This window comes from Diabrotica virgifera, chromosome 6 (genome assembly GCF_917563875.1).
Source record: "Diabrotica virgifera virgifera chromosome 6, PGI_DIABVI_V3a".
Classification (NCBI taxonomy): Eukaryota; Metazoa; Arthropoda; class Insecta; order Coleoptera; family Chrysomelidae; genus Diabrotica; species Diabrotica virgifera.
The window spans coordinates 44,061,617-44,076,169 of NC_065448.1; the positions used below are offsets into that span (position 1 = coordinate 44,061,617).

Consider the following 14,553-nt stretch of genomic DNA (forward strand, 5'->3'; position numbering starts at 1 on the left):
TAAATAAATTAAAAGGTACCCTCCCTCACTCCCAGAATTCAATTTTTTCATTTTTTTAAGTTCTAAGTGATTAAAAAATAAGACTCAGTGTAATTTTAACCCACCACCCCCATTACCCTTCCCCCACCATCAAAAACTTCATTTTTCGATTTTATTTTCTTTAGGTAGGATGCGATCAATTTTACAATTTTAAAAAATTCACAGGCATAGTCTTACAAAACATGTCTCTTTTTTATAGACCCGTAGGTTGAGTGTACTTAACCTAAAACAAAATAATTTTTTTTGGAAAAAAGCGTATTTTTTCGGTGTTCATCTATTTAGTAACGCAATGCTACCGTCGACACTCGTGCGTCGTCGGCACCCTTGATGACACGCTCGTGCCGACACGTGCTCGTGAACACTGAACGAGTTAAACATCGATACTGCCACTTAGTTGGGCATTCTCACCGATTTCAGTTTTTCCTATACCTCATTTATTTCTTATGCACATATTTTATTTTATTCCTGTTTTTTGAGTTTTTTCGTTAATATTTCCTTGCAATAAAAAAACAAAGTTTTATTGTTTGGTTTATATTTTAGGTTTTCATCAAATCGACATTAAAATGGAAACTGAAAAAACATCACCAAAGCAGTCATACCACAAAGAGCAACAGATAAGTCAACATGGTGAAGAAACCACAATCAACAAAAGTGTAAAAGTGCAAATTAGACAAGAACATTACAAGTGTGAAATCTGCCTTAAGATATTTACTTACTCAAGTAATTTAAAAATGCATTTACGAAGACACACTGGGGAAAAACCTTACAAGTGTGAAATTTGTCATAAGCATTTTTCTCAGCAAAGCAATTTGATAAGGCATAAGAACGTACACACTGGAGAAAAAAATTACAAGTGTGCCATTTGCTTCAAGCTATTTACTACAGCAGATAATTTGAAAGTTCATTTGCGAACACATACTGGTGAAAAACCTTACATGTGTGACATTTGTCTTAAAACATTTACTGCTGCAAATGATTTAAAAAAGCATTTGCGAAAACATACTGGGGAAAAACCTTATAAGTGTGATATTTGCTTAAAGACATTTACTGCACCAAGTACTTTAAAAAATCATTTGCGAATACATACTGGGGAAAAACCTTATAAGTGTGAAATTTGCCATAAGCAATTTTCTCGGCAAAGCCATTTGACAAAGCATAAGAAATTACACACGAGAAAAAAATTACAAGAAGTGTGATATTTGCTTTAAGCGATTTACTGTAGCAGATGGTTTGAAAGTGCATTTGCAAAAGCATACTAGGAAAAAACTCCATTTTGCAGAAGACACAAAAACTATCTCTCTAAATATGACTAATGCGCGTACTACGTTTACGTTTCTCTTACAGCGCCGGATAAGGGGGGGCACACATTTTGAGGGTCTCCAAATTTTGACGCCGATATGAAAATAAAATATTTTTTATAGATAACTTTGAACATTTTTCCTAAGACATTGATTGAATAAAATTGTAATTTCTAACTAAAAAAAAATATTAATAGACAAAATTCTAGGAGTCATTAAACTAAAGTATGTCTAGTGTACAATGTTCAATAAAATGATAAAAATATAAGGGTATATTACATTGTATTGCTCTTACTATATCCTTCCATTTTTTCTTTTATTAAAAAAATGTACTTTAATCGGTATATGGTGTTGATAAATGTTACTGGTAAAACAATTCAAGTGCAATTCATTTTTATCCCAGCTGTTATCCACAATGTAACTAACTACAACTGGTACGTTGCATAATACTTAATTAGTCTTCAAAATTCAGCACAAATCTAATATTTATTTACTTGAAACTAATCCTGTATTAACATGTGTTTTTACAGAATACTAAAGATAATTTTGTGGTAAAACGGTTCAAGCACACTTAAATCCGTTTACTAGGTACTAATGCAAACTGCAATAATAATTGTTTTCATTAAATTAAATGTAATAGCGATAGATGGCGACTGTGGGCCGAAATATGCTTGAATCATTTTCCAACCAACTTAAAATACCATTTACCATTTAAGTATGCGAATCTGTACTTCAAGCATATTTTTAGAAAAGTTCACATGTTTGTGAATTTTTTTTGTAGTAAGTTTTTTTTTGCAGATTACATTGTAAGACTGACTACTCGTTTTTTATTTTGCGCCTGAGTCGTTACATTATGAAGTCATACAATAAAGGGTTAAAAATAACGCTTTTCTTTTGTTATTCTAACAAATTTTTGATATTTTTAACATCTAATACCGTTTTTTATATGTGCAATAACACTTATTGTTGGGAGCATTTTAAGTACCTAATGTTAAAATTTTCAAAAAATTGCCATTTTCAAAAATCTAATTTTAATCAGATTTTAATTTTCTTCTAGATGGTATTTGAAAGGTATTAAAAATACTTTCAAAATAAGGTTTCCGGAGTTAAAATCCGTTTAGTAGAGGCTGAGATAAAGTCCATTGAAAATGGCCACTTTTGTAAAAGCCGCCTTTTTACGCATTTTTAAAGTGCTGGTGCTTTAAAAATGTACTTGAATCGGTATATGGTGCTGATAAAAATGTTACTGGTAAAACGGTTCAAGTGCAGATGTTAACTATTATTAATCATTTTTATCCCAGCTGTTATCCACAGTGTAACTACAACTGGCACGTTGGATAATACTTAATTAGTCTTCAAAAGTCGGCACAAATCTAATATTTATTTAATTGAAACTAATCCTGTATTAACATGTGTTTTACAGAATACTAAAAATAATTTTGTGGTAAAACAGTTCAAGCGCAATTAAACCCGTTTACGTTTACTAGGTACTAAATAATGCAAACTGCAATTGTTAAATTAAATGTAATGGCGATACATGGCGACTGTGAGCCGAAATATGCTTGAATCCTTTTACCACCAACTTAAAATACCATTTGAGTATGCGGATCTGTACTTCAAGCATATTTTTAGAAAAGTGCACGTTTGTGGAAATTTTTTTGTAGTAAACGTTTTCTTTTTTCAGATTACTTAGTAAGACTGACTACTCGTTTTTTTTTTAATTTGCTCCTGAGTCGTTACATTATGAAGTCATACAATAAAAGGTTAAAAATAACGCTTTTCTTTTGTTATTCTAACAAATTTTTGATATTTTTAACATCTAATACCGTTTTTTATATGTGCGATAACACTTATTTTTGGGAGCATTTTATGTACCTAATGTTAAAACTTTTTAAAAAATTGCCATTTTCAAAAATCTAATTTTAATCAGATTTTAATTTTCTACATGCTATTTGAAAGGTATTAAAAATACTTAAAAGTCGCCTTTTTGCGAATTTTTAAAGTGCTGGTGCTTGGTGTCGTATATTTTAAATTGAACAAAAATTTTTTGGGAGCAGTTTTTTATATAAATAACGTCCCATTGGAGATTTTCTTGGCCCAAGCCTCTATCTACCTTATACAGTGATGAGCGCGCTAATAACCGGCAAAATAGCGCAAAAGATGGAAAACCTAATACATTGCGAAACTAGTGGAGGTGGAAATGATCGTTATAAACGTATAAATTAACATTACATTACATAGTTTCCCACTTTTAGACGTCTGTGACAGAAGTATTTTATAAAATTCTACTGTCACAGTGACACTTGTCACACTCCTCTCGTACGTCTAAAGGTGGGAAACTATGTAATGTAATATTAATTTATACGTTTATAACGATCATTTCCATCTCCCCTAGTTTCATCTCTTTTTGTTTCGCAATGTATTATGTTTTCCATCTTTTGCGCTATTTTGCCGGTTATTAGCGCGCTCATCACTGTATAACCCTCTAAAAAATGAGTATTTTGTTACTCAAGTGGGCCAATTTAACAAAAACTTATGGATTATTACTATCAATCAGAAAGCCTGAAGACTTTAGATATATTATATATATTATTACAGATTATAAAAGTAGAGATCAAAACCTTTGATTTGAGGGCTCATACAAACTTCTAGGTAGCCTAGAAGTACAGTTATGATATTTCAAAATCTTAACTAAAATCAAAATATCAATTCTGTGAAAGCTAGTTTTATAGACTAAGACTATACGTGGAATTTGCTAACCATTTTAAGCACGATAAGAGCCTATAACTTAAATAGTAAAACCTCAAAGAAAACGTATAAACACTGTGCTGTCACTTTTTAGTGGCACCTCCTACTTTCCACTTTAGACGAGATAAATAAATTAAAAGGTACCCTCCCTCACTCCCAGAATTCAATTTTTTCATTTTTTTAAGTTCTAAGTGATTAAAAAATAAGACTCAGTGTAATTTTAACCCACCACCCCCATTACCCTTCCCCCACCATCAAAAACTTCATTTTTCGATTTTATTTTCTTTAGGTAGGATGCGATCAATTTTACAATTTTAAAAAATTCACAGGCATAGTCTTACAAAACATGTCTCTTTTTTATAGACCCGTAGGTTGAGTGTACTTAACCTAAAACAAAATAATTTTTTTTGGAAAAAAGCGTATTTTTTCGGTGTTCATCTATTTAGTAACGCAATGCTACCGTCGACACTCGTGCGTCGTCGGCACCCTTGATGACACGCTCGTGCCGACACGTGCTCGTGAACACTGAACGAGTTAAACATCGATACTGCCACTTAGTTGGGCATTCTCACCGATTTCAGTTTTTCCTATACCTCATTTATTTCTTATGCACATATTTTATTTTATTCCTGTTTTTTGAGTTTTTTCGTTAATATTTCCTTGCAATAAAAAAACAAAGTTTTATTGTTTGGTTTATATTTTAGGTTTTCATCAAATCGACATTAAAATGGAAACTGAAAAAACATCACCAAAGCAGTCATACCACAAAGAGCAACAGATAAGTCAACATGGTGAAGAAACCACAATCAACAAAAGTGTAAAAGTGCAAATTAGACAAGAACATTACAAGTGTGAAATCTGCCTTAAGATATTTACTTACTCAAGTAATTTAAAAATGCATTTACGAAGACACACTGGGGAAAAACCTTACAAGTGTGAAATTTGTCATAAGCATTTTTCTCAGCAAAGCAATTTGATAAGGCATAAGAACGTACACACTGGAGAAAAAAATTACAAGTGTGCCATTTGCTTCAAGCTATTTACTACAGCAGATAATTTGAAAGTTCATTTGCGAACACATACTGGTGAAAAACCTTACATGTGTGACATTTGTCTTAAAACATTTACTGCTGCAAATGATTTAAAAAAGCATTTGCGAAAACATACTGGGGAAAAACCTTATAAGTGTGATATTTGCTTAAAGACATTTACTGCACCAAGTACTTTAAAAAATCATTTGCGAATACATACTGGGGAAAAACCTTATAAGTGTGAAATTTGCCATAAGCAATTTTCTCGGCAAAGCCATTTGACAAAGCATAAGAAATTACACACGAGAAAAAAATTACAAGAAGTGTGATATTTGCTTTAAGCGATTTACTGTAGCAGATGGTTTGAAAGTGCATTTGCAAAAGCATACTAGGAAAAAACTCCATTTTGCAGAAGACACAAAAACTATCTCTCTAAATATGACTAATGCGCGTACTACGTTTACGTTTCTCTTACAGCGCCGGATAAGGGGGGGCACACATTTTGAGGGTCTCCAAATTTTGACGCCGATATGAAAATAAAATATTTTTTATAGATAACTTTGAACATTTTTCCTAAGACATTGATTGAATAAAATTGTAATTTCTAACTAAAAAAAAATATTAATAGACAAAATTCTAGGAGTCATTAAACTAAAGTATGTCTAGTGTACAATGTTCAATAAAATGATAAAAATATAAGGGTATATTACATTGTATTGCTCTTACTATATCCTTCCATTTTTTCTTTTATTAAAAAAATGTACTTTAATCGGTATATGGTGTTGATAAATGTTACTGGTAAAACAATTCAAGTGCAATTCATTTTTATCCCAGCTGTTATCCACAATGTAACTAACTACAACTGGTACGTTGCATAATACTTAATTAGTCTTCAAAATTCAGCACAAATCTAATATTTATTTACTTGAAACTAATCCTGTATTAACATGTGTTTTTACAGAATACTAAAGATAATTTTGTGGTAAAACGGTTCAAGCACACTTAAATCCGTTTACTAGGTACTAATGCAAACTGCAATAATAATTGTTTTCATTAAATTAAATGTAATAGCGATAGATGGCGACTGTGGGCCGAAATATGCTTGAATCATTTTCCAACCAACTTAAAATACCATTTACCATTTAAGTATGCGAATCTGTACTTCAAGCATATTTTTAGAAAAGTTCACATGTTTGTGAATTTTTTTTGTAGTAAGTTTTTTTTTGCAGATTACATTGTAAGACTGACTACTCGTTTTTTATTTTGCGCGTGAGTCGTTACATTATGAAGTCATACAATAAAGGGTTAAAAATAACGCTTTTCTTTTGTTATTCTAACAAATTTTTGATATTTTTAACATCTAATACCGTTTTTTATATGTGCAATAACACTTATTGTTGGGAGCATTTTAAGTACCTAATGTTAAAATTTTCAAAAAATTGCCATTTTCAAAAATCTAATTTTAATCAGATTTTAATTTTCTTCTAGATGGTATTTGAAAGGTATTAAAAATACTTTCAAAATAAGGTTTCCGGAGTTAAAATCCGTTTAGTAGAGGCTGAGATAAAGTCCATTGAAAATGGCCACTTTTGTAAAAGCCGCCTTTTTACGCATTTTTAAAGTGCTGGTGCTTTGTGTGGTATATTTTAAATTGTACAAAAATTTTTTTGGGAGCCCTTTGTTATATAAGTAATAAAATAATAACGTCCCATTGGAGATTTTTTGGCCCAAGCCTCTATCTACCTTATACGTGATGAGGGCGCTAATAACCGGCAAAATAGCGTAAAAGATGGAAAACATAATGCATTGCGAAACAAAAAGAGATGAAATGAGTGGAGGTGGAAATGATCGTTATAAACTTACAAATTAACATTACATTACATAGTTTGCCACCTTTAGACGTCTGTGGCAGAAGTATTTTATAAAATTCTACTGTCACAGTGACACTTGTCATACTCGTCTCGTACGTCTAAAGGTGGGAAACTATGTAATGTAATGTTAATTTATACGTTTATAACGATCATTTCCAATCTCCCCTAGTTTCATCTCTTTTTGTTTCGCAATGAATTATGTTTTCCATCTTTTGCGCTATTTTGCCGGTTATTAGCGCGCTCATCACTGTATAACCCTTTAAAAAATGAGTATTTTGTTACTCAATTGAGCCAATTTAACTAAAACTTTATTTATTTATTTTTATTTAATCAGTTAAGCCCATTCGTAAAACTTACGGATTATTTCTATCAATCAGAGAGCCTGAAGACTTTATATATTACAGATTATAAAAGTAGAGATCAAAACCTTTGATTCGAGGGCTCATACAAACTTTTAGGTAGCCTAGAAGTGCAGTTATGATATTTCAAAATATTAACTAAAATCAAAATATCAATTCTGTGAACGGTAGTAGAACGGTAGAACGGTATAGACTAAGACTATACGTGAAATTTGCTAACCATTTTAAGCACGATAAGAGCCTATAACTTAAATACCTAGTAAAACCTCGAAGAAAATGTATAAAAACTGTGCTGTCACTTTTTAGTGGCACATCAAACTTTCCACTTATAGACGAGATAAATACATTAAAAGGTACCCTCCCTCACTCCCAGAATTCAATTTTTTTCATTTTTTTAAGTTGTAAGTGATTAAAAAATAAGACTCAGTGTAATTTTAACCCACCACCCCCATCCCCTTCCCCCACCATCAAAAACTTCACTTTTAGATTTTATTTTTTTAGGAGGGATGCGATGAATTTTAAAATTTTTAAAAATTCACAGGCATAGTTTTACAAAACATGTCCCTTTTTTATAGACCCGTAGGTTGAGTGTACTTAACCTAAAACAAAATAATTTTTTTGGAAAAAAGCGTATTTTTTCGGTGTCCATCTCATAATGCTTTATTTAGTAACGCAATGCTACCGCCGACAATCGTGCGTCGTTGGCACCCTTGATGACACACTCGTGCGGACACATTGTCGGCGTGAACACTGAACGAGTTAAACATTTATACTGCCACTTAGTTGCGCATTCTGACTGATTTCAGTTTTTCCTATACCTCATTTATTTCTTATGCACATATTTCATTTTATTCCTGTTGTTGAGTTTTTGCGTTAATATTCAGGGTTGGCATAGAATTTCCCCATCTTATAAAACCCAGCGGGTTTTTTCGGGTTTTTTCAATTGATAAAACCCACTATTATTGGGTTTTTTGGGGTTTTTTCAAAAATAGCAAATTTTCAGTTGAATGAACGTCATATTTATCATATTTATTTCTGAATAAAAACAAAAACTAGCATAAATATCATGAAGTAAGTAGTAGGTGAATACAAAACGAGAGAAACTGAAACTAAACTAATAAAACACTTATTTTAAACATGGTATATAGACAAATAAAAAAATAAACAAGTTTCTTGTTAAACAAAGCATCAGCAAAGCATATTAGTTATCAGGAAAATCAGAATCTGTATTTTTGTCACATTCCCAATTCCCATGCGTTATTCGTTAGACTAGGACAAGGACTCGGTTCTTAAATGATTATATATTTTTACCAAGTTTGCAGCTCTATCGGCACCTAATCTGTTGCGAAGCTTAGTCCATATTATTCCATATGAAGAAAAAATCCGCTCAATAGATGCAGATGAAGCTGGACATGATAGATGCAGATGAAGCTGGACACAAAGATAACATATAAATACAAAATTCATATGGTATTTTATTGGTTTTTTTTTCATTGTTCGACTGTTTCCTCTTCTTCCCCTGTAAGTCGTCTTCCCATGTATTTGTGATCCATAGTATTTGCAAAAAGGTGAAATGGTTGAATGGCAGTCATATCTCTTTTTTATTTCTTGTCTGTATGACTGTAACAAATCATGGTCGAGGGCATCTTTCCATATTTCTACTGCATCAGAAATGTTTACAGAATCGCTTTGGAATCTGTCTAGAGCTTTCACAATAACGGCAAGTTGTTTTTGCAAATACAGAGCCTCTCTATATATGGCGACATTATCTAATATTTTGGAGATATTTTTATCAAATTCTTGCTCCTTCTCTGTCCTAATTTCAACATATATGTGATAGTTGCTTATAAATTGCTGACATTGTCAAGTTGCTTTATTTTGTAAGCATTTTTCAAGTATTTTTTATTTTATTATTTTTGCAATAAAATTCATAATTTTTGTAAAACTTTTGATAGAGCATAAACTATATATCAAATCTAAATAAAAAAACTGAAAAAAAAACCCGAAAAAACCCAAAAAAACCCGTCGGGTTGGGCTTTAAAAAAAACCCGAGTTTTTTCCAACCCTGTTAATATTTCCTTGCAGTAAAAAAACAAATTTTTATTGTTTGGTTTATATTTTAGGTTTTCATCCAATCGACATTAAAATGGAAACTGAAAAAACATCACCAAAGCAGTCATACCACAAAGAGCAACAGATAAGTCAACATGGTGAAGAAACCACATTAAACAAAAGTGTAAAAGTTCAAATTAGACAAAAACATTACAAGTGTGAAATTTGCGTTAAGACATTTATTAACTCGAGTAATTTAAAAAAGCATTTGAGAGTACACACTTGGGAAAAACCTTACAAGTGTGAAATTTGTTTTAAAGAATTTACTGAAGCAGGTAATTTAAAAAGACATTTCAAAGTGCACACTGAAGAAAAACCATACAAGTGTGAAATGTGTCATAAGCATTTTTCTCAGCAAAGTAATTTGATAAGGCATAAGAACATACACACTGGAGAAAAAAATTACAAGTGTGCCATTTGCTTTAAGCTATTTGCTGCAGCAGATAGTTTGAAAGTTCATTTGCGAACACATACTGGTGAAAAACCTTACATGTGTGAAATTTGTCTCAAAACATTTACTGCTACAAATGATTTAAAAAAGCATTTGCGAAGACATACTGGTGAAAAACCTTACATGTGCGACATTTGTCTTAAAACATTTACTGCTGCAAATGATTTAAAAAAGCATTTGCGAAGACATACTGGGGAAAAACCTTAAAGTGTGATATTTGCTTAAAGACATTTACTGCACCAAGTACTTTAAAAAATCATTTGCGAATACATACTGGGAAAAAAAAGTGTGAAATTTGCCATAAGCAATTTTCTCGGCAAAGCAATTTGACAAAGCATAAGAAATTACACACGAGAAAAAAATTACAAGTATGATATTTGCTTTAAGCGATTTACTGTAGCAGATGGTTTGAAAGTGCATTTGCAAAAGCATACTAGGAAAAAACTCCATTTATCCATTTTGCAGAAGACACAAAAACTATCTCTCTAAATGTGATTAATGCGCGTACTACTTATCTCCCACAGCGCCGGATAAAGGGGGGGGGGCACACATTTTGAGGGTCGCTAAATTTTGACGCCGATATGAAAATAAAATATTTTTACATTCATTATTTCTTATAGATTAACTTTGAACATTTTTCCTAAGACATTGATTGAATAAAATTGTAATTTCTAACTAAAAAAAAGATTAATAGACAAAATTCTAGGAGTCATCAAACTAAAATATGTCTAGTGTACAATGTTCAATAAAATGATAAAAATATAAGGGTATATTACATTGTATTGCTCTTACTATATCCTTCCCTTTTTTCTTTTATTAAAAAAAATGTACTTTAATCGGTATATGGTGTTGATAAATGTTACTGGTAAAACAATTCAAGTGCAAATGTTAACTATTATTAATCATTTTTATCCCAGCTGTTATACACAATGTAACTACAACTGGTACGTTGCATAATACCATATAATACTTAATTAGTCTTCAAAATTCGGCACAAATCTAATATGTATTTACTTGAAACTAATCCTGTATTAACATGTGTTTTTACAGAATACTAAAAATAATTTTGTGGTAAAAGGATTCAAACGCTCTTAAACCCGCTTACTACTACTTGTTTTTACAGAATACTAAAAATAGTTAGTTTTGTGGTAAAACGGTTCAAGCACACTTAAATCCGTTTACTAGGTACTAATGCAAACTGCAATAATAATTGTTTTCATTAAATTAAATGTAATAGCGATAGATGGCGACTGTGGGCCGAAATATGCTTGAATAATTTTCCAACCAACTTAAAATACCATTTAAGTATGCGAATCTGTACTTCAAGCATATTTTTAGAAAAGTTCACATGTTTGTGAATTTTTTTTTGTAGTAAGTTTTCTTTTTGCAGATTACATTGTAAGACTGACTACTCGTTTTTTTCTATTTTGCGCCCGAGTCATTACATTATGAAGTCATACAATAAAAGGTTAAAAATAACGCTTTTCTTTTGTTATTCTAACAAATTTTTGATATTTTTAACATCTAATACCGTTTTTTATATGTGCGATAACACTTATTTTTGGGAGCATTTTAAGTAGCTAATGTTAAAATTTTCAAAAAATTGCCATTTTCAAAAATCTAATTTTAATCAGATTTTAATTTTCTTCTAGATGGTATTTGAAAGATATTAAAAATACTTTCAAAATGAGAATTTCGGAGTTAAAATCCGCTTAGTAGAGGCTGAGATAAAGTCGATTGAAAATGGCCACTTTTGTAAAAGTCGCCTTTTTACGCATTTTTAAAGTGCTGGTGCTTGGTGTGGTATATTTTAAATTGTACAAACATGTTTTTGGGAGCAGTTTTTTATATAAATAAATAATAACGTCCCATTGGAGATTTTTTTGGCCCAAGCCTCTATCTACCTTATACAGTGATGAGCGCGCTAATAACCGGCAAAATAGCGCAAAAGATGGAAAACATAATACATTGCGAAACAAAAAGAGATGAAACTAGGGGAGATTGGAAATGATCGTTATAAAGGTATAAATTAACATTACATTACATAGTTTGCCACCTTTAGACGTCTGTGGCAGAAGTATTTTATCAAATTCTACTGTCACAGTGGCACTTGTCATACTCCTCTCGTACGTCTAAAGGTGGGAAACTATTTAATGTAATGTTAATTTATACGTTTATAACGGTCATTTCCAATCTCCCCTAGTTTCATCTCTTTTTGTTTCGTAATGTATTATGTTTTCCATCTTTTGCGCTATTTTGCCAGTTATTAGCGCGCTCATCACTACATAACCCTCTAAAAAATGAGTATTTTGTTACTCAATTGAGCCAATTTAACTAAAACTTACGGATTATTTCTACCAATCAGAGAGCCTGAAGACTTTATATATTACAGATTATAAAAGTAGAGATCAAAACCTTTGATTCGAGGGCTCATACAAACTTCTAGGTAGCCTAGAAGTGCAGTTATGATATTTCAAAATATTAACTAAAATCAAAAAATCAATTCTGTGAACGCTAGTTTTATAGACTAAGACTATACGTGAAATTTGCTAACCATTTTAAGCACGATAAGAGCCTATATCTTAAATAGTAAAACCTCAAAGAAAACGTATAAAAACTGTGCTGTCACTTTTTAGTGGCACATCAAACTTTCCTTTTTTTTTTCTTTGGAGTTGTACGACTACGGGCCCTTCAAGGCTCATTCGCCGATTCACCAATTTTGCTCATTTATTTTACAATATATTTTCCTATACTTATCTACTTAACATTTTCTATCCTACTTATTCTACATACTTTATAAGGAATGACCGCTGGTCAGTGGGAATACCACATCAGGCAAAAACGCAGGTTTACTTATATATTATAATAGACGAGATAAATAAATTAAAAGGTACCCTCCCTCACTCTCAGAATTCAATTTTTTTCATTTTTTTAAGTTCTAAGTGACTAAAAAATAAGACTCAGTGTAATGTTAACCCACCACCCCCCATCCCCCTTCCCCCACCTTCAAAAACTTCACTTTAAGATTTTATTTTTTTAGGTGGGATGCGATGAATTTTAAAATTTTTAAAAATTCACAGGCATAGTCTTACAAAACATGTCCTTTTTTTATAGACCCGTAGATTGAGTGTACTTAACCTAAAACAAAATATTTTTTTTTTTGAAAAAAAGCGTATTTTTTCGGTGTTCATCTCGTAATGTTTTATTTAGTAACGCAATGCTACCGCCGACACTCGTGCGTCGTCTGCACCCTTGATGACACGTTCGTGCCGACACGTGCTCGTGAACACTGAACGAGTTAAACATTGATACTGCCACTTAGTTGCGCATTCTGACCGATTTCAGTTTTTCCTATATCTCATTTATTTCTTATGCACATATTTTATTCCTGTTTTTTGAGTTTTTGCGTTAATATTTCCTTGCAGTAAAAAACAAATTTTTATTGTTTGGTTTATATTTTAGGTTTTCATCCAATCGATATTAAAATGGAAACTGAAAAAGCATCACCAAAGCAGTCATACCACAAAGAGCAACAGATAAGTCAACATGGTGAAGAAACCACATTAAACAAAAATGTAAAAGTTCAAATTAGACAAAAACATTACAAGTGTGAAATTTGCGTTAAGACATTTATTAACTCGAGAAATTTAAAAACGCATTTGAGATTACACACTGGGGAAAAACCTTACAAGTGTGAAATTTGTTTTAAACAGTTTACTGAAGCAGGTAATTTAAAAAGACATTTGAGAGTGCACAATGAAGAAAACCCATACAAGTGTGAAATTTGTCATAAGCATTTTTCTCAGCAAAGCAATTTGGTAAGGCATAAGAACGTACACACTGGAGAAAAAAATTACAAGTGTGCCATTTGCTTTAAGCTATTTGCTGCAGCAGATAGTTTGAAAGTTCATTTGCGAACACATACTGGTGAAAAACCTTACATGTGTGAAATTTGTCTCAAGAAATTTACTGCTACAAATGATTTAAAAAAACATTTGCGAAGACATACTGGGGAAAAACCTTACATGTGTGAAATTTGTCTCAAGACATTTACTGATACAAATGATTTAAAAAAGCATTTGCGAAGACATACTGGGGAAAAACCTTATAAGTGTGAAATTTGCTTTAAAACATTTTCTACAACTGATGGTTTGAAAAAGCATTTGCGAACACATACCGGTCAAAAACCTTATAATTGTGAAATTTGTCATAAGAAATTTTCTCAGCAAAGCAATTTGACAAAGCATAAGAAATTACACACTGGAGAAAAAAACTATAAGTGTGATATTTGCTTTAAGCGATTTACTGTAGCGGATAGTTTGAAAGTGCATTTGCGAACACATACAGGGGAAAAACCTTACATATGTGAAATTTGCCTCAAGACATTTACTGCTGCAAATGATTGAAAAATGCATTTGCAAATACATACTGGGAAAAAACCTTTAAGCCTGTTACTAGTACACTGGCATACCAGTACCTAACAAGCACCAGCTACTGTCCCCAAACTGGCAAGTGCATGTACGTTAATTGGCATGCTAGTTAATCGCAAAGAATTTGATTTTTCTTGCTAGTAGCGTGCTGTGAGATGCAAGGCGCATGCGTGTGAGTGTCACTGGCATGTGACACATATTTACTTTATACAGT

General features: G+C 31.7%; 2 protein-coding genes across 2 annotated transcripts in view; both read left to right on the plus strand.

Moving 5' to 3' along the window:
* Nucleotides 1–11,737, plus strand: part of LOC126885940 (zinc finger protein 227-like) — a 60,074-nt gene extending 48,337 nt beyond the window's left edge. The window contains exon 2 of the mRNA XM_050652764.1: nt 9,470–11,737. Coding sequence (XP_050508721.1) covers nt 9,470–10,116 — 647 coding nt within the window. The 3' untranslated portion in view covers nt 10,117–11,737. The remainder of the gene's footprint in view (nt 1–9,469) is intronic.
* A 1,657-nt stretch (nt 11,738–13,394) lies between these two features.
* LOC126886063 (zinc finger protein 431-like) lies at nt 13,395–14,339 on the plus strand. The gene is made up of 2 exons (XM_050652906.1): nt 13,395–13,601; nt 13,716–14,339. The coding sequence occupies exons 1-2, from the start codon at nt 13,395–13,397 to the stop codon at nt 14,313–14,315; spliced, it is 807 nt and encodes a 268-aa protein (XP_050508863.1). The 3' UTR covers nt 14,316–14,339.
* Nucleotides 14,340–14,553: the final 214 nt, after the last annotated feature.

Bases quoted from the DNA above. Each gene is read 5' to 3' on its own strand.
- LOC126886063 (XM_050652906.1), top strand. From the start codon at position 13,395: ATGGAAACTGAAAAAGCATCACCAAAGCAGTCATACCACAAAGAGCAA. The intron at 13,602-13,715 runs TGTGAAATTTGT...CATTTTTCTCAG, and splicing joins CTGGGGAAAAACCTTACAAG to CAAAGCAATTTGGTAAGGCA.